Consider the following 21,649-nt stretch of genomic DNA (forward strand, 5'->3'; position numbering starts at 1 on the left):
TCTGCTCAGCTGTTTGAAAATCAAGTAATGTAAGAGGTTTATCAGCACAGTAATTCACTAATTTTTCTAAGGGGCGTTTCAAAACATAGTAAAGCAGCGTGTAACACAGAAAAAATTTCAAGCTTGATAACAAATGTCACTCTATTGCAGAAAATAAGCTTGTAAATCGTCTCTGAGTCGGACACTCCATGAGGCGGAGATAATTAAAAATCTAATAAAAGAGCAAGATGTCACTTCATCTTTGGTAGTTGCGTGGTAAATGCGTGACGGTGGGACTTTAAACAGAGACTGACGCCCAATCATCTGTAAGAAAAACCAAGATGTGAGACTGGTAGTATGGACCTTTGTTTTTCGTCTTACCGTGTTTGCGTTGGGTGGTCAGAGTGAAATTTCTCTGCCGAAGCTTCCCAAATAAGACGCACAAAGGATGTCATCCACATTTGCACATTTGCAGATGTTTCCAGTGTCACACAGATATGAACTTGGTACCAAAATACTGCCAACATAGGCCTGAATGATGTACAAAATGTTGTCAGAGTAAGTGGGTGTCAGACTGGCCGGTGCACTCACACATGACGCGCAGCGTGACGGGGTTGCTGGTGCCCTTGCCCTCGGTGTTGGCGGCCAGACAGGTGTAGTCGCCGGCGCTGAGCCGCGTCACTCCCTGAAGGACCAGGGACTGGTCGCTCAGGATTATGCCCGCCGTCACGTTGTGGTGCATCTCGCGGCCCTGCAACACGGACCACAGTTGCCGAACACTGTCTTGGAACGACCTGTAACTGGCACATCCGAGAATCAAACGTGTGAAGGGAACCATCCTTACTAACGAGCTACTCAAATAACCACTACGTTTCAGGGGTTGTAGAGAAATATCCGCTACCAGTCACAATAAAAGGTTGTTCATTCGTCACACGACCGGTTTCGGTCTTGCGCTAGTCTTCAGGTGTTTATACATTCGTTTACATGTTTGTACTGTTGGAGATCACTGTATAAATACAAGTGGGACAATTGTGATCTCCAACAGTACAAACATGTAAACGAATGTATGAACACCTGAAGATGGGTGAAAGCTCGAAACCGGTCGTGTGACGAATAAAAAACCTTTTATTGTGACTGGTAGCGGATATTTTTCTACAACCCCACAAAGGAACCGTCACGTAGTTCGACAGCATCCACTATGGATAAAATTCACCACGTTTCTGCCTCAGAAAAAAAAAATTGACACACTGGTGTCCAAAATCTGTATCTTACTGATAAAATAAGTCTCAAGGAAAGAGTGATTGCAAATATAGACTAAATCGAATTCTGTGGATCCTCTTTAATAGGTACAAGATGACATAAAAGTCCACTAACACTTAAAAGTGCACTAATTAGCAGAATAATATAGGTAGGAAGGTAAACCTCCACACACATCCCTGAAATGACATGGAATTTTATCGAAAACTAAGACGGCGCCAAAAAGTGGCCAATAGATGACGCTGGACAGCAACACGTCAGTGACTCCGAATGAGAATCGTGTATAAAATGAGCTGTAGTAAGAGAGGGAGTAAGATTCGGGAGCAGTCGCAGCATGTTGACTTTGCCAGGAAAGACACTGCGGGTGAATCTTTAGTCTCACAATGGAGGATACACTACTGCAGCTTTACAATCATATCGCTATAAGAGGAGTATTAGAATGGGTAAATGACTCATGACAATCGTCGCTGTGAAGAAAGTTGTGAAGTTTGAAGCCACGGTTTGTTTAGACAATCGGCCCCGTATTGGGCGACCGGACACAAGCGCTCTGCAGAAATGAAGAATTTTTTTTTTTTTGGGTTATCAGTCTTATGACTGGTTTCATGCAGCCCGCCCTAATTCCTCTCCTGCGCGAATCTCTTCATCTCAGAGTAGAATTTGCGACCTACGTCCTCAGTTATTTTCTGTATGTATTCCAATCTCTGTCTCCCTCTACAGTTTTTGCCCCTACAGCTCCCTCTAGTACCATGGAAGTTGTTGCCTGATGTCTTCATCAGATGTCCTATCATCCTGTTCCTTCTGCTTTCCCCTCCGGTTCTCAGCAGAACCTCCTCATTCCTTACCTTATCAGTCCACCTATTTTTCCTCTGTAACATCACGTTTCAAATGCTTCGATTCATTTCTGTTCCGATTTTCCCACAGTCCATCTTTCACTACCATACAATGTTGTGCTCCAATTATTCTCAGAAATTTCTCCCTCAAATTATGATCCATGTTTGATGCCAGCAGACTTTTCTTGGCCCGGAATGCCATGTTTATGATTCCTTGTCTGCTTGGAGTGTTCATCTCCACTTGGTGAAGTAATTACACACACTACTGTTTGGAGTGCACTGAGGCGTACCCTCCAACGCTATCCGTACAAAATCCAGTGTTTTCATGAAGTGTCAGCCTCCGATTTTGTAGCACGGATAGCGTTTACGGTGTAGGCACTTCAAAAAAAGGGGGGGAAGATGAACATTGGTAGTTTAATATGTTGTGGATCGACGGAGTCCACTCCAGACTCAGAGGGTCCGTCAACACCTACAACTGCAGAATTTGGGCTAACGAAAATTATGGAAATCCGATTGTCACGGTGCTGTGTGGATTTACCACACCAATTGTGATCGGAGTGGAGTGCTGCTGTTCAGCGTGGCTGGTAAGAGGTATATTACATAATCGTATCATCCCAGGTCTGACTGACAAAGACGATTTTTATCCAGGATGGCGCTCCATCCCATACTGCTGCACGTGTGAAAGATCTCTTAGCCACACCGCCTGGTGATGATCACGTGCAGAGCCACCACGTCCGTCGCGCTTGGCCTCCCAGGTCACCAGACCTGCGGGGTTATCTGAAGTCGCAAGTATATCGCCATCTCCGGCCTTCATTAGGGATGCTAAACGACAACATCCAACAGCAATTTCTCCCCATTCCAACTGATATGCTTTGTAGTGTTGTTCCCAACATTGTCCCTCAGTTACAGGAATCGTTTATGAATGGCTGCAAAAATGCTGAGTATTTGTTCTAAAGAACCTCCATAGTCTTCGCTAAAAATCAGTTGTTATCTTAAATATTGCTTTTTTCTTATGAAGCGCAATCTGTTGGACACTTTTCCCTGCTTTCAATAAAACCCTACGTCATTTCAAGCATTTCTGTCAATTTTTACCTCTCTACCTACACTATTCCGGGAATTACGTATTTTCATAACGGGCTTTTGAGTCACCCTGTAACTGTTCATGCGACGGAATTTTACGATTGGTTTGAAGTTTCAGTTCATCTCTTCCTACCGTTGTACAGTTATTTCTATTTCCAAACAACTGATACATCCAACATCATCTATAATATGTCTTCATCTACTACTATACTCTCAAGCTCGATGTCGAGTGCATGGCAGAGATTACTGTTGGATTACTGTTGGTTATTATGGATTCTTCCCTTTGTATTCACATCTAGAGGGCGCGAAGAACGACTGCTTAAATGCCTCTGTGCGCACTGCAATTAGCCTAAACTTGTCTTTGTGGTTCCTACTAGAGAGACGAGTGTGAGTTTGTAGCACATTTCTAAATGCTGGTATCTGAAACGTGTTGAGTAGGCTTTCGCGAGTCAGTTGTCATCTTTTTTCAAGTGTCTGTCATTTCACGGTTTTCACTATCTCTTTGAGACTCTCTCAAAGGTCAGTCAATTCTGAGCTTTTTTTTTTTTTTTTTGCTTTCTTTGTTCCATGAGAGCCATTTTTGCTAAGAGATCCACACAGTTGAGTAATATTATAGAAAGGGTGCTACAGGCGATTTGTAAGCAGTGTCCAATGCTACGTAAGTCAGCATACTTTTGTACCTCTTGACACTGAAAGTAAAATTTTCTGGGTTGTTCGGCCGCGTTATATTTCTTCTACGCAATCTACATTTCCACCCCTCTGCTCCGATCTTCTTTAGGATCTTGTGGTCTCTGCAGTTAGCTGAACCGTGGACACCGCAAGGTCCTGAAGAATTTCCCAGCAGAGCGGTCGAAGCGTCAATTGCTCGGAAGAAATATGACGCGTCCTCGTAACCCTGAAGATTTTACCTTGTTCTTTGTTGAATGCTTTTCCCATTAACCTACCAATGAAGCTACGTCTTCGCCTACGATTAATTGTATGTGATAACTTAATTTCGTACGCCTGCAAACTGAGTTGACTAATTTAATTCGTGAGTTACCGCCACTGTCCACAAACGTTACTTTTTATCCCGTTGTAAATTGCATGATTTGACATTTCTGAACGCTGAAGTGAGTTGCCAATCTTTGCACCTCTCTCTAATTTTATCAGAGTCTGGCTGATTACTTCTGCAGGTTTTACAATAGCACTACATTATAGATAACTACATCACCTGCAAGAAAGTGTGAACTTACTTAATTACTTTTGCGCCCAGTCATGTACATACAACGTGAACAGCACGGGTCACGGTGGATGTCCCTTAGGCACGCATCAAGTTTCATCTGCTTCTATCTATGAATATTTACCCAAAATAGCGTGAATCGTAATTCCCCAATCAATTATAAATTTCGTTGGAATCCCCAAATCATTGTACTTTCCGTAACAAGCATTGATGTGGTACTGAGTAATATGCTTTTCGCAAGCCAAAAGACAATGCAACTACTGTCTGTTTGGTCCATGACTTTCAGAACCTCACGCTCACCCGTGGAAATGGCGTGTGGACGTTTTCGGAAACCGTGGTGCTTGCTATGGAAAGGGCCATACGTTTAGCGTATGCAGTAGCAGGGAGGACGTCGCTTGCTTACCGTATTTTAGTCTTTGTCTGATCTCAGAGCTTTTCATCTCTACATCTTCTTTCAACCCCATTCAATGTACTGCTGGATACACTAGCAAACAAGGCACTAACGTGTCTCATCTTTAGGAAACAGTTTTCCATAGTCCTCTTTCACTACTTTATCCATGTAGACAAGTTTCGATATTCTTTGATACCAACATATATAAAACTCTCCAAATTTTCTCCACTCCTCACTCTCCATAGCTTACACTTCACTTCCATACAGTTCTGTGCCCCGACATACACTTTCAGGTATGTTTAACTCTATTTCGTACCAGTGTTTGACACTAGTAAACCAGTACAGGCCTTTTACTGAAGGAATTTCTTCGCATTCGCTACTCAGTTTCTGACATCTTTTTTTGGTTAGGTTATTCTGTGTGATCCTACCTCCTGAACAGGACAGTTCTAACATCTTATTCCACTGTGACGTTTACAAACCTAATCAATGTCAATAAACGTCACCAACAGCAGTATACTTTAAGAATTTTTATTTTATTCTGAAAGCAAAGAGTTTCGGCAATTCATTTTCCCTTCTTCAGGTCCAGTATGCTTTCATTCAAATAAACGAACTTACCGTATAGCGCCATAAAACACTGGATATCGTGAAGTCCAATCGTTATACGAATGCTTCATACGAAGAAGAAAAATAACATGCTGATATTTTGAATAAAGGAAAACGAATCTTAATATGCCTCAAGGTTTTTTTTATCATGATTATACATTAACGTCTTCTAACTAAAAGCAAGAAAGGTTCGAATGCCTTTTCGCCTTGAATTACACTGAAGAGACAAAGAAACTGGTACACCTGCCTAATATCGTATAGGGCTCTGAGAGCACGCAGACGTTCCTCAACACGACGTGCCATGGACTCGACTAACATCTGAAGCAGTGCTGGAGAGAACTGACACCATGAATCCTGCAGGGCTGTCCATAAATCCGTAATAGTACGAGGGGTCGGAGATCTTTTCTAAACGTCACGTTGCAAGGCATCCCAAATGTGCTCAATAATGTTCATGTCTGGAGAGTTTGGTGGCCAGCAGAGGTGTTTAAACTCAGGAGTGTGTTCCTGGACCCAATTTGTAGAAATTATGGACGTGTGGGGTGTCCCATTGTCCTGCTGCAATTGCCCATGTCCGAAGGAATGCACAATGGACATGAATTGATGGAGATGATCAGACAGGATGTTTACATACGTTTCATCTGTCTGAGTCGTTACCTAGGCGTGTCAGTGGTCCCACACCACTCCAACTGCACACACCCCACACCATTACAGAGCATCCATTAGCTTGAATAGTCCCCTGCTGACATGCAGGGTCAATGATTCATAAGGTTGTCTCCATGACCGTACACGTCCATCCGCTCGATATAATTTGAGACGAGAGTCCTCCGACCAGGAAACATGTTTCCGGTCATCAACAGTGCAATGTTGGTGTTGACGGGCCCAGGTGAGCCGTAAAGCTTTGTGTCGTGCAGTCATGACGGATACACGAGTGGGCCTTCGGCTCCGAAAGCCCATGTCGATTATGTTTCATTAAATGGATCGCACGATCACATTTGTTCATGACCCAGCATTGAAATATGCGGAAATTTGAGGAAGGGTTGGAGTTTCTCATGTTGAACGATTCTTTTCAGTCGTCGTTGATCCCGTTGTTTCAGGACCTTTCTACGGCTGCAACGATGTCGAAGATATGTTTCACCGTGTTCCTAACATTCACGGTACACTAGTGAAATGGTCGTACGGGAAAATTTCCACTTCACCACGTTCGAACTCTCTTAAATTTTGATAACCTTGATAACCTGCCATTGTAGCAGCTGCGCCAGACACTTGTTGTCTAATAAAGGTGTTGCCGATTGCAACGCCGTATTCTGCCTGTTTACATATATCTGTATTTGCGTACGCATGCCTATACCAGTTTCTTTGGCGCTTCAGTGCATATTGTGCTACTAGCGGGAGAAAGTACGCCATTAATGTCCTTCTGTATACAGCAATATCATAGGCAGGGTGACGTCTATAGTTACTTAAAAAGCGGTTAGGATTATTACGCACCAAGGTGTGAAATAGGTGGAGATAACGAAAAAATATATACTAATAATAAGTGATATGACTTATAGCTTCATAAAAAATGTCGAAGTGTACAAAGTCTACATATATTCAAGTAGCCTAGCAATCTTGCTATAAATTCAACTAACCTTGTAAACTCGCTATATCACAAGGAAGATGAAGAGTTCCCGAATGACCTAGCAAGCAGGTGTATCACTAACGGAAAATAATGCGTTAAAAGATCGAGTACATTATGTTTTTCAAATTTTGTTTAAAATATGCCAAATTTCATTATAAGTTAAAGCAATGTTATTTTACGGAAGGCAGCCAATGGATTCATATATGGAATAAGAACTACCATAGAAAGAAAGTTCTCATCAAATATGTTGGGATGTTACCAACAGGAATATTGTACACACTTGACTGTAAATGAGTTGAAATGACTATAGAAGACAATATTTCGTGGAAGCGAGAGCTTTATATCGAAGGCAAATGTAAGAAGTTCGTGTTGCTTAATAGACAGGTCCTTACCCTTCAACTAAAGAAAAGATTTCTTGGCGAGCTACTGTAGCATGGTATTAAGTACATAAGATTAGGGAACTTCCCGGCTTATTATAAGAAAATCAGTCAGAAAATACCACTTTTGATACAAGACAAAAAAAGAACTCCTGAACTTGCGAGGCAAGTATTTGGAGAGAATGTCGATAAAGATATACGAGTTAATTCAGCTAATAACAGAGCAGATAAAAGCATTACTAGTTCGGTAGTAAACTCATGAGAGCCTGGTTAAGGCTTAATTAGGTGTTCGTGTGTTCCCTAACAAAGTTTGGTGGACGCTTAGAAGCAACGCAAAAACTTCTGATACGCGCCGAAACACTACAGAAATCTTTAACAGTGTCGCTTAAAATATATGAAAGATGCATTTAAGCGTAGTCATTTTGCGAGGGGCAACACGAGGATTACCATTTAATCCTTAACAGAGCGAAGAGAAAAACTGAGCTACTGTGAACATGAAAATATCGAAGATTAGGTGATTTCCTGCTGAATTTATGTTTGAGTAGGATGCGGATGGCCGGCCGCGGTGGTCTCGCGGTTCTAGGCGCGCAGTCCGGAACCGTGGGACTGATACGGTCGTAGGTTCGAATCCTGCCTCGGGCATGGATGTGTGCGATGTCCTTAGGTTAGTTAGGTTTAAGTAGTTCTAATTTCTAGGGGACTGATGACCACAGCAGTTGAGTCCCATAGTGCTCAGAGCCATTTGAACCATTTTTGAAGGATGCGGATGACAACAAATATAACACTGGATGGAATAAGTTATGTGAATGTGAAGAAGTAAAACAATGAATTGGGTGGTTATGTGTCTTTGAATTAAACTTTATAAGTGCATCATTCAGGAAACAAGAAACGACGGACGAGGTGTAGTGGTAAGAAAATGGACTCGCGTTCGTGACGAGAGTGGCCTACATCACAGTTCCACTACGCAGTTTTAAGATCTGCCTGATTTTATAAATTTCTTAAGCAAATGTCATGGAACTGTCTACGAAGGGGAGGAAAGAAAAACAACCGATTTCCCTCCCCTCCTTTCACAATCTGATATATCTCTGTAGTTACGTTCTGGTAGATAGGACATTGAAACATGTTTTTTTTTATCGTATAAAGCAAAACAATATTCATAATGAGGTGATATGCCCAGGATGGACAAGCCTCGACAACTAAAATTGCTAATGTGTAGACGAGTTCCGCTAAATAATTAAATAAAATTGTTTGCGCGATTTATTATTTGAATGAAGCTCTTTGCGAAAGAGCAATCGTCTTTACACTTGCGGAATTTGTGAATTCAGCAGACTGGCTGGCTGGTTCAAATGGCTCTGAGGACTATGGGACTTAACATCTGAGGTTATCAGTCAGCTAGAACGTAGAACAACTTAAACCTAACTAACCTAAGGACATCACACACATCCATGCCCGAGGCAGGATTCGAACCTGCGACCGTAGCAGTCGCACGGTTCCGGACTGAAGCGCCTAGAGCCGCTCGGCCACCAGGTCCGCCTTCAGCACACTAAAAATCTACTCTATCTGAACGTACGTATCGGAGCACCCCAATGTAATGTGGAACTGTTCTGACGAGAAGCGGAGCTGACACTCGCAACAGGGGGCGGTACGTATGGTGCTGTCAGTGGAATAGCAGTTATACCAAAATGGTCGGGCAGGAGGTTTCAGTCACTTCCAACGTGAACTAATCATGGCATGTCGACCAAGTAACACATCCAATAGGGACACTTCAAGCGTTCGAAAGCTGCCCAAGTCAACCACTAGGGATTTGATTATAATGCGGAAACTCAAAGAAATGACTGCGGTTAAACTAAAATCAGGCAAATCTCATGAACTGACTGACGGGGACCACCAAGCACTGCAGCGGTTGGTTGTAAAAAACTTGCAACAAATCAATGGAGGGAATAATCACTCGTGAGTTCCAAACTACTACCAGGAGACCAGCTAGTGCGGTGGCCGTGCATGTGGCGTTAAAAAGAATGCGGTACAATTGTCGAGCAGGTCCTTGTAAGCCACACATTTCTGTAGGCCTTTGAGGTGGTCTAAAGAGCCAACGAGTGATTTTTAGTAATCAGTCACGATATACCGTGTAAATCCGATTGAAGGGTGTGGGATTGGCTAATTCCTGGAAAACGTTATCTGCCGTCATGTAGAGCCAACAGTATGGATGTGTTTCTCGTTCTTGTTGCGATTAAGAAAATGTAAAGTGTGGAAGTATATGAACACATTTTTCAGCGTTGTGTGGTACAGTAGAGCGACAGTCGAGGTATATGATTGTACCAGCATGGGAATCACCCAGTCACAAAGCAGCATATATGAGGCAATGGTTTGTGGACAGTAGAATTCTGGAAATGGATAGGTCAATCCAAGGTCCCAACCTGATTCGAAGGGCACTCCCCGCGGATATATTAGAACGGCGATTTCGCTCTAGACGCCAGCTCCCAACATCATTTCCTTCTCTGGTTTCGGCTCTTGAGGAAGAATGTGCTGCCATTCTTCTACAGACATTCAGACACCTCGTTGAAAGTGTACCCAGCAGATTTCAAGCCGTCATACGGGGAAGAGGGACAAATGCCGTAATAATCTCCACAAATAGATGTCCTGATCCTTTTGATCCGATAGTGCACTTATGACAAGTCAGTGAAAGTTACTTGTAATTTTATTCGATATGGCCATTACGTAATAGGATATAAAACTTGGTGCTGAGAACCTCATATGAAGCAAAAAGCTAATACAGCTTCGTATTGTGAATACTGATGCAAATAATGACACAGAATCAAGAGAAGGTGAAGACGTATTAATAAAACGTGATACGAATATGAATACAGCAGCGGAATTTCAGCAAAAAGTAGTGAAAGCTAGTTTAAGTGACGTGGTACGTGCTACCTTCTTCCTGTAATTGGCATTTGTTCCTTACTTACTAATTTAAAAAAAAGACACACTTTCCCGTACACTTCGATGATCCCGAGCAACCGTGCGGACGGCGGAAGATATTTCACTGCAGTTTAACGCGTGATTTACCCATGTGTGCGTTGCTCATTGTCGATTTCTAATTCATTTTATAGTGAAGTACCAATGTTATTCCTTGACGCGAATCTTAGAACGCTCTAGTGAATCGTTCATTCCGAAAAAGTACAGTTATAGGACGAGTCACAGAACAGTGGGAATAAAGACAATATTTTTACGTTCCTTATTCGACGAAGTCATTAGAGACCATGCGCAAGCTCAGAACGGACAAAGTTGAGGAAAGAAGGCAGCCGTGTAATTTTCAGTGAACCGTCCTGGCATTTACGTTAAGCAGTTCGTGGAAAGCACAGAAAATCTGAAGGAGTGGCCGCAGACGGATTCGAAGCCTGATTATCTCGATTGTGATTCCCGTGTCTTAACCGCTGCACCGTCTCACTAGATTGGAGGGATCAAGAAACCGGAAATGTAGATGGATGTCATAATTTCGTACTGCGATCCGCGTGGTGATGATATAATACAAATCAACAATGCAAACGAACGATTTTCACAGATTTTTTGTAACATATGCCGCGTTATGGCTGTAACAGAGAATTTTGTGTCGTAGATGGAGTTCGGGTCGTCTTTGTAGATAAATATATTGCCGTTATTTTTATGTTCGATGATGTGTTCCTATATTGAGAAAGAGTCATGGAATTAATCGTCTTCCCTCAGATTCAGAATCTGTAATTCATTTTTCGTGACAGGAATGCATTCCTTTAAATAGAAAGCCAGCTCTCATCTGGGCTTTAAAAGACGTCAAGCAATAAAATACATATTTTATTCCAATACTAATTTTGAGCCATTCTCGGAGCACTAGGGCTGTTTCCTTGAAACCTACCTCTGTAATTTCCTGGTAATGCCATCATCAAGCAATGACTGGTGATGCTTGGTGTATTTCAGCCAATTTATTTGGCAGATTTCCTGGGCCAAAATTCCCAAACTCTTGTTCAAATAAAGAGTCATGTGGGTATCCTTCAGTTATTTATTTTTTCTTCCCTGTTGTCGTTTGGTCTTTATTTCCCTGGAATAGTCCCCAAGATTCAAGTGAATGTTTTTTTTTTGTATTTGTTTGCTCTTGTCTGGGAAACAAGACATTATGTTTTTATCTACTATTATGCCAATTGTGTACATTTTCCATGTAGTGCTGACCAGTTTTAATGTTTTTGCATTTACCTTTCAGGACAAAAACTGAAATTATTTCACCTTGATCACTGTTTTATACTCTTTCAGCTACAGTATTATCGTTCCTCCTCTATTTTCACCTGATACACTGAATATATATTATATCTGCTAGTAAATTCTGATTAATTACTTCTTCTGACTGTTTGCCGTGTACACGTAGCCTCACTGTCTAAGAGGACACAAAATTCCATGAGGTATGGACCAATCCAACTGGTCAGTACTTTTAATATCTCTGTTTTTTTTGGGAACCCTACCTGGAACTTTCTGTTTTATAAGTGCGACTCATACCAACTCTTCTTAGCTAGATAGGGCTAGTACTTCGTAGCATTGATAGCAAGCTTTAATTTCATTGCTATTCTGCATCACTACCACTACCTTAAGATTGTCTATCATTTAGGAATAACCCAACCTCACAATTCAGTGTGAAGAGAACAGGTGCATATTTCATTGGTTTGCTACAATTTTCATCGAACTTACAAGTCCCATTTCATGTAAACTACTAGCGTGTGTTGTGCTCTAAAATTGTATATGATACTTCTCTGGGGCAATTGTTTTCTTATCGTTCCTCACTGTTGCTTTGCTTTTTGACCTCTGAATAGCTGATAACAAATCCTTCGCTTTTCTGTCAATGTCGAACCATATTCCGCTTATTGACTGTTGTCTTGAATTCCAGGGATACCTATAGGCTTTAGTTAGATTTTATACTGCCGGGAAAAAGTATAACGCCTTGAAAGACGATTTAGATTTTTATCTCGTGGACGCTTACACCCATCAGTGGCGTGGTAGATGTACTGATATTGCTTTCAACGTCATCCCTTAGCAGACAGCGTAGTGGCATACCTACCTGAGTGGCAATTGTTTCCGCACATTAAAATGGAATCCCTGTTGCCAGTAGATGCAGAGAAAGCTGGCGTCATGCCGCGGAAACGCATTAGTGCTTCCTACAGCCAGTTTAGCGAGGTTGAGGTCAAACGAAACCGGGGCAGATCGTGCAGCTTGCACAGCATATATAAAAGCAAATGTGACCCCACATGTGTCAACGTAAATTGTAGCGAAACCATTACTGACAGCACGACTGTAGATACGCACACCTGAATCCGTCTTCCACTCACAGCACTCGACGTGCACAGATTCTTCCTGCTTGCTGACCTTCGACTTTGTTGGCCGGCACCTGCGCTCCTTGGGCGTCCAGAACGTCGTCTACGAGCGTGAGAATGCTCACGTCTTCACTGTCCGCAGCATCGCTGCTCAACTCACGTGGCACGTCCACCTTGTGTGGCAGTTCTCGGAAAAGAGCATCTCGCCGTTCTAAAGGTCACGATTTGACCTCTCTCAGCCTCGCTAAGTTGGTCGCAGGAAGCACGAGTGCGTATCCGTGACACGGTGCAGCTTGCTCTACGCGTATGCGCCACACTGAGACGTAGCGCCATGGGCATTTCCTTTTAAACGGTAGTTGGTCGTTTGCGCGTACAACTTAGTGTTGGTGAGCGCCGACTCCAACAGCACCAGGTGCTGCAGTCTGGTGTTCGATAAACTACATTTCTTGTACGCTTTTGGTGTTTGTGGAGGGAACGCTGACCACCGCTCGAAACGTGTAGAATGTTTTTCGACAAGCTGCCGTTCTTGCAACAGGAAAGTGATGTGATGTTCCAACAGGATAATGCTAGTTAAACCCACCGTTCCTGAAACTTAATGTGCTCCGCAGGACATGTAGCAGCTTCACTGGCCATCAAGATATCTGGATTTTTCTCTGCCCGAACACTTGTGGGACGTGCTGGGTGACAAGACTAGTACGAATCGCGAACAGATCGAGCATGTGTAGAAAAACGTTTCCTAAGGCAGTGATCAGTCATTGTCCAGAAAAAGCAGAATTAGTCATTTCCATTATGTCATGTCTATGTCTTATAAACTGACTGAGCCATTGCAATAAGCAGTCTTTACATAGGCCCACTTGGCCAAATACGCGTCCTCCGTCCGTAAGACTTTTTTTCGGTAACGTGATATTCCTGCATTAAGTTTACCCACAGAATGCGTAACAGAATACTGATATTCCACATAGTCCTTTTTTCACTCCTTATTCCAAGCCCTCACAGTCTACACAATGAATTATCGCGAAGATCTGAATGATTCACAGTCAAAAAACATTACCTAGTGATAGAGACAATGCGCTATCAGTACTTCCCTGTTATTTTGTCTTTCTTTCCGTTCACGTTTCATTCATCATTATTTTTTGTATATATAGTTTTTTGTTTATATTTCTCTCCACGTTTTCGACGTGACTTAGTGTCTTAGTGTCTCATAAAGTTTCCATCTGGGACATTCCTGGTGTGAAATTCTATTGTTCCCTCTTCCCTCATGCTGCTTCTATGTTAAACTTTTTACGAACCTCTTGACTCCAGCTTGTTCTTCACCTCTTTTGACGTAGATATGAGGACACGTATTTAATTAAAATGGTTCAAATGGCTCTAAGCACTATGGGACTTAACATGTGAGGGCATCAGTCTCCTAGACTTACAACTACTTAAACCTAACAAGCCAAAGGACATCACACACATCTATGCCTGAGGCAGGATTCGAACCTGCGACCGTAGCAGGAGCGTGGTTCTGGACTGAAGCGCCCAGGACAGGCCTCAGCGGCCGGCCGTATTTAATTATTTTAGTCTCATTTATTGCACTATATAGCTTTACAGTCCAACACCGTGACCACTTATCACGACGCTGTGGTTCTTTCTGGTTGCTCTATGTTACACTTCTTTTAGTTGGACCGTTCACTGTTTCTATTTTGCTTTTTTTCACCGTTCAGTACACCTTCTTCCTGTTTTAATGCTTGATCTGTGTTCAGTTTTTGACGGGATGTCCACTGGGCCCTCTTCCCACTAAATCTGTGGTGGCGATAGGGGTGGGGTTAGGGGGTGCGATGGGGAGTTTCCCTTGTTAGTGATTTACTCCAGCATCATACAGTGCCTTGACATATTACTGGGTGGTTTTTCCAAAACGCTTTATGGTCCGTCTCCCTACTTGGCTTGTCTTTCTATTACGAATGGTTTCGAAATTTTATCGAGAATCATCACTTCATACACCCCTGGAAATGGAAAAAAGAACACATTGACATCGGTGTGTCAGACCCACCATACTTGCTCCGGATACTGCGAGAGGGCTGTACAAGCAATGATCACACGCACGGCACAGCGGACACACCAGGAACCGCGGTGTTGGCCGTCGAATGGCGCTAGCTGCGCAGCATTTGTGCACCGCCGCCGTCAGTGTCAGCCAATTTGCCGTGGCATACGGAGCTCCATCGCAGTCTTTAACACTGGTAGCATGCCGCGACAGCGTGGACGTGAACCGTATGTGCAGTTGACGGACTTTGAGCAAGGGTGTACAGTGGGCATGCGGGAGGCCGGGTGGACGTACCGCCGAATTGCTCAACACGTGGGGCGTGAGGTCTCCACAGTACATCGATGTTGTCGCTAGTGGTCGGCGGAAGGTGCACGTGCCCGTCGACCTGGGACCGGACCGCAGCGACGCACGGATGCACGCCAAGACCGTAGGATCCTACGCAGTGCCGTAGGGGACCGCACCGCCACTTCCCAGCAAATTAGGGACACTGTTGCTCCTGGGGTATCGGCGAGGACCATTCGCAACCGTCTCCATGAAGCTGGGCTGCGGACCCGCACACCGTTAGGCCGTCTTCCGCTCACGCCCCAACATCGTGCAGCCCGCCTCCAGTGTGGTCGCGACAGGCGTGAATGGAGGTACGAATGGAAACGTGTCGTCTTCAGCGATGAGAGTCGCTTCTGCCTTGGTGCCAATGATGGTCGTATGCGTGTTTGGCGCCGTGCAGGTGAGCGCCACAATCAGGACTGCATACGACCGAGGCACACAGGGCCAACACCCGGCATCATGGTGTGGGGAGCGATCTCCTACACTGGCCGTACACCTCTGGTGATCGTCGAGGGGACACTGAATAGTGCACAGTACATCCAAACCGTCATCGAACGCATCGTTCTACCATTCCTAGACCGGCAAGGGAACTTGCTGTTCCAACAGGACAATGCACGTCCGCATGTATCCCGTGCCACCCAACGTGCTCTAGAAGGTGTAAGTCAACTACCCTGGCCAGCAAGATCTCCGGATCTGTCCCCCATTGAGCATGTTTGGGACTGGATGAAGCGTCGTCTCACGCGGTCTGCACGTCCGGCACGAACGCTGGTCCAACTGAGGCGCCAGGTGGAAATGGAATGGCAAGCCATTCCACAGGACTACATCCAGCATCTCTACGATCGTCTCCATGGGAGAATAGCAGCCTGCATTGCTGCGAAAGGTGGATATACACTGTACTAGTGCCGACATTGTGCATGCTCTGTTGCCTGTGTCTATGTGCCTGTGGTTCTGTCAGTGTGATCATGTGATGTATCTGACCCCAGGAATGTGTCAATAAAGTTTCCCCTTCCTGGGACAATGAATTCACGGTGTTCTTATTTCAGTTTCCAGGAGTGTATTTTATGTTGTCGTTTGATTAAATTTGGTTCCATTACGGTTAGAAATATTTCTTTAATTAGATTGGGATCCATATGATCCCATTGTTGGCAGCGATCGTTGGACATAGACAATGGGGAAAAGAATAGCAATCGATCACGAAATCCGATCTACATTTCAAGTATTAAATGGTCGTCTTATGGTCATTACATCACGAACAAATGTAAGATAACTAACAACGACCGTAAGTGCAAAACGTAAGCACCACACAGTTACATACCATACAATAACAGGTGACGTTAGTCCAAAGTATGTCGTACTAACAGTTTATTTTAGTTTATGCCCAGAGGGAGTACGCCGTTTTTTATTGTATTATTTTCATTCCCTAATATTTTAATTATTTTCGTACATTATTTTAAGATTGTACTTCTTGCTGTTGTACGGGATTATACGTGGATCTTTTTCCACTAGTCTGTAACACAAAAATAGATGACACACTATCCCGTACATAATGTTACTGGGCGGGCTACACTTACTTCTTGACACATGTGATTTGTTTTCTATGGTGTAGCTATTACTTCTGCTTATATTATTGAGAGCATTTTTAATTTTCATTTTAAAACTGGATAGCTTTCACTATTATTTACCTATTCACCGCTGTCTCAATAGAGGGCATCGTACGTCTCTGACGTCACATTTTTCTTCCTGTTCAACCATGTAAGCAACGGCTTCAGTTCATGTTAGACTCTTGTATGCTTATATCAACCATTATTGTTTATTGCCTGATGCTTTGAACTAAAGTCACCTGTTGTTATATGGTACGTTACAATGTGGTAATTGAGTTTGCATTTACGATACATTGTTAACTATCTTATATTTCTTCCTGTTTTTCCTGTTCTGTAATTCATTTTTAGCACTGAAGATGACTGTGTAACAGTTGAACTCTAGATATGCTGTAATAAAACGACGAATCTCGCGATCGGTTGCTGTTCTGTAAGACGTAAAATTTACTCACATGGAAGCGTTCGTATATACCATCGATAAATTCTCACATCGATAATCTTCTTTCTGGCTGCTGATAGATAGAACTGAATGTAATATTATAATTTTGTGACCTCACCTGCAGCCTTTCGTAAGCTGTCAGTCGGTTTTTGTACCAAGGATCATAATTTCGACGTATCGAGCAAAGTGGAATTGACGCGGAAAAGAGTGTCAGTTCGTCTAGTGAACAGTGAAACTTTTTAATAAAACGCCGAAAAAGCCGCCTTACCCCGCTGTCTTTTCCGAGATTTACAATTTCATACAACGAGTCGCGACGTTTTCGCCTTCACAGGAGCCATTCACATTGAGGCTTCTGAAGCAGATATTAAAATTCATATCTGCGTAAATATTAAATACGAGAGGATATTAACGCCGTATATCGCCAAAGCTTTTCATGAGATAATTTGCACCCCGTATTGTCAGCTCGGTTGTCTGCAGGACTTTGTAATATTAAAATAGAAACAAGATTCGTCGCTCGCTATATTAAATATAAATCTTTAGAAGAGATTCTCTTAAAGGAATTACGCGCTTTTTCTTTTTTTTTTCAGCAGCGGCGCTAGCATCGCGGCTAATTGCGTGTGAGATGGAACTCTGGCACTGAAAGCACAATACAGCAGGTTTTTTTGACGGGATCACCGTGCCGTAATCCCGTTGCACCGCCGCTTGGAGCGCTCACGTCGGCTCCTCTTCGCCCCTGAGCCCTTTCTTCATCTCGCGCGCAAGAAGTCTGTGCGGTGTCCCTGTCCCAGCCTCCTGAACTTCTGCTACGCCCGTCGCCTCGGCACAAAAGTAGGCTTACATTATTGATGACCCCAGCGGTGGCTTTGCCGGTTACAAGTTTTCTCGTCCACTGGAGCCGAAACTTGAGACCGGCCTCGATTCGACGCTACACTTTCAGCGACAAAACCCTCTCCTCCTCCGGCCTGAATTTACGTATGAGAATTTTAATTTCTGAGTGAATAATTAAATCAGAGGTTAGATGTTGCGTGCTGTCAGTAGTTCAATTGTTTCTTCACCCTTTGCATCATCATAATGCGATGCTTTTCAGCAATTGAAGTTCCCTGACTAGTACAATCGGGTAAAAATTCTTAGCATCAAATACACTCGATGTTACTACTTTTCTCCCTCGTCCTGCAACTGGTAAGCCATGGTATGGGCAAGGCTTTCTACCTCTTAACCACAACATTCGTGAGAAACTGATCTCAGAACACAAGAAGTCTTATGTGTCTGTGGCAACTGTATAAGTCCATTTTGTAAAATGAAGAACCGGGCAACAGTTGTTTAATTCACAATCTTTAATTGTGTACACGACCGGTTTCTGATCACTTAAAGTTCTATCATCTGGTGTATAAAACAAAATCTCTTAACTATCTGAGACCATTCTCACATCAATTTGTCCTAGAACCCAAGATTCCTTGTGAGTAGGGTGAAAGGAACACAAACTCCATAAGAAACGTTCCCCCGCTTTGTCCGACAGGTCACTGTTATCCAGATTTCCTGTTTGCGCCCCTGGTCATACATCACGGAAGACCGGTGTGAGATTAATGTCCCTTTCAGCCTTCTGACACGGAACCTTTGGTTATATGACGACATTTTGGACAGCACCTGATGGAACTTTAAGTAATCTGAAACTTGTCGTGTACACAATAAGAGACTGTGGTTTAAGCTACTGCTGCGCACTTTCTTCATTTTTTTAAATTAATTATACTGACAAAACAGTCGAGATTACCTTCTATGTAGCAGTGAAGATTAGTTTCGGCCTAATTAGATAATTTTCTGGTTTCAAATTGAAATTCGTTTTTACTAACACATTCGTCAGGTAGTGTGAGTCGTTAGATCTCCATTAGGATTCAAAGTCTAGATTACGTTTTATGTAAATGTGATGATTAGTTTCGGCCTAATTAGGTAACTTTCGAATTTAAAACTTAAATCTGACCTTATTACTAACTCCAGCTTCAGCGTAAGCTGTCGTTACACCTCCATTAGAATTCAACGCCTTGTTGGTATAGCCGCCTTTGATATTTTTGTATATCTGTACATGTGGTAATGGGAGTAGCAAATCGGCCGTTACCTAACACGGCGTAAAAAGAAATAGTTTCTCTCATACTTTAAATAACTCCAGTAAGGGAAACAATACAATATTTAAGACAGTGTGCGGAATATTGGTGGAAATCACACGAGACTGTTCCCACTCTGGCAGCAGTATCCGGCTTCGAGTACTTGAGTGGAACTGTTTTCAGGGCTTGAACTGTGTTATTAGGTTGTGGGAGGTTTCATCAAAATCAGTCAGCTCAGTGGCGGACGACGAAACGTCTAGAACACCACTGTCATTGAGTTCTATTGTAATACGCAGTAAATGAGGACAGACAAAGAACAATAACAGGGTTAACAACGATAGCAATAACAATAATAGTAATAATAATAATAATTCTCTTCTTTGTTGATCGCAGCATTAGTACAGTTTGGTTTTTGTGTGACTGCATAGTAGAAAGTTTGTCGTCTTTCAGCAGAAACTCTGTCGTCTTTTCATGCAAATAGAGCGCAAGAACGCACCTGTAGCAGTTAGTCATGTGCCACCGAACTCATTAACAGGTGCCGGCCGTTGTGGCCGAGCGGTTCTGGGCGCTTCAGTCCGGAACTATGCTCGTGCTACGGTCGCAGGTTCGAATTGTGCCTCGGGAATGGATATGTGTGTGTTGTCCTTAAATTAGTTAGGTTTAAGTAGTTCTAAGTCTAGGAGACGACCTCAGATGTTAAGTCCCATAGTGCTTAGATCCATTTGAAGCATTAACAGGTACTTCCTAATCTTTCCATCGTAAAGACATCAGTCTCGTTTGTTTTTTCTCGACATAGTGTTGCAAGGAACCACCCCAGCATCCACCTGTACTACTAAATACAGAGTATTGTAAAAGAGAAGAACGATTGGATCGCATCCCTTTCAAAAACGAGTCTTAATAACAGCAACACTTGGATCTTAAACTGGAAATAACTATAAAAATCAGAATCATTGAGAAATGTAGTATCTGTTGACCTTCATTCCACACTGCTTTCGTATGTAAGAATGACAGTTTTACCATGTCGGCTTAGAGCTCTGGCCGTGCGGTTCTAGGAGCTACAGTCTGGAACCGACCGACCGCTCCGGTCGCAGGATCGAATCCTGCCTCGGGCATGGATGTGTGTGATGTCCTTAGGTTAGTTAGGTTTAATTAGTTATACGTTCTAGGCGACTGATGACCTCAGAAGTGCTCAGAGCCATTAGAACCATCTGAAACTTAGAGCTCTCTCTCTCTCTGAGCATATTTATGGTTTAATCATCGATATGCACAATCTGCCATGATGTAAGATGTTCCGAGTGAAATATCGTGTTGTCAAATAATATCTGCATTCGAGTATTTTCAAATATTTAACACTATTGTAGAGTGTAGGACTCAGCAAGAGATTAACACTAGTTACATTTTTTCATGAGTAACACGACGCATTTCAGGAATTTGTTTCCATCTTCAAGAACTGTGACAGTTTGCACAAGCACGGTATGTGATGAATGTGAAGTGTTATTCTGCCTCTCTTTCTCTGCGAATTGTCTCCTTATGTTCTTACAGCAACCGAGACACTGGAAATTATAATTCTTGGAATATTAGATGCTGCGATAGTATAGTATAGTATTTCGTATATCTACTTACAAGTGTTCGCCTCCGTTATTGCGAAGAAATTCTCACACATGCGTAATACATAATGCAAAACACATACCACGGTTGCAAAGACATATAATATTAATTTATTTTATAGAATCAGTATCCAAAATTCCTAGACATGTATTTCTCGGCTACAATAAGAATTTTTAAAAGAAAGAACAGGTGGGAAAAGCAGGCGGAATAACACTGACCTAGGCATATCGTTACAAATGTAAGCTGACAGAGCACTTCAGAATGCAAATCAAATCGTCAAACGCTTTGTACTACGTATGAAAAAACGTAGCTTTTGCTGTACTTTTTTATTTAAATCATTATTGACAGTCATAAACTTTCGAGTATTATTATTTATGATTGATGAAATCAGGTAAAACAGAGTATACGTTCGTATTAAATAAGAGACACAGAAAAATCAATAGGTGTAACTGAATATCAAACTTGTATTACAATCGAAGTTCGAAGTAAAAGGCCTAAGGGAAGCTGGAAAAGGAAACGAATTTTTCTGTTCACGTATGCTTTAGTTGTACAGAAATGAGTTAATCTCCTCAATGTTTTATCAGTTACAGTAGGGTTATGAACAGTAAAGCACTGTGGTGTTAAATCAAACTGCTGGCTGATGAGTGATTCACTCATCCTGTACCCATTATTGCATAGCATTACATGGTAATTTGGGAATAAGTAGTTTATAAGCTATTTAATATCATTCATGTCCTTATGTGTAAATATACTGCCATATGCCGAGATACGTATACAAAAAAGGAAAGAACTTGCCTTTAGTAATAAATGTGTTCTTTTTAATCAAAATAAATGGTACAGATATATCTCATGCCTTCCGAGTTAGCTGTGAAACGATATTTGTTGT

General features: G+C 42.5%; 1 protein-coding gene across 2 annotated transcripts in view; it reads right to left on the minus strand.

The window, feature by feature from the left end:
* Positions 1-21,649, minus strand: part of LOC126266694 (neural cell adhesion molecule 2) — a 571,136-nt gene that overhangs the window by 216,797 nt on the left and 332,690 nt on the right. For both annotated transcript variants that reach the window (XM_049971131.1, XM_049971132.1), the window contains exon 8: positions 571-730. In XM_049971131.1, coding sequence (XP_049827088.1) covers positions 571-730 — 160 coding nt within the window. The remainder of the gene's footprint in view (positions 1-570; positions 731-21,649) is intronic.

This window comes from Schistocerca gregaria, chromosome 4 (genome assembly GCF_023897955.1).
Source record: "Schistocerca gregaria isolate iqSchGreg1 chromosome 4, iqSchGreg1.2, whole genome shotgun sequence".
NCBI lineage: Eukaryota > Metazoa > Arthropoda > Insecta > Orthoptera > Acrididae > Schistocerca > Schistocerca gregaria.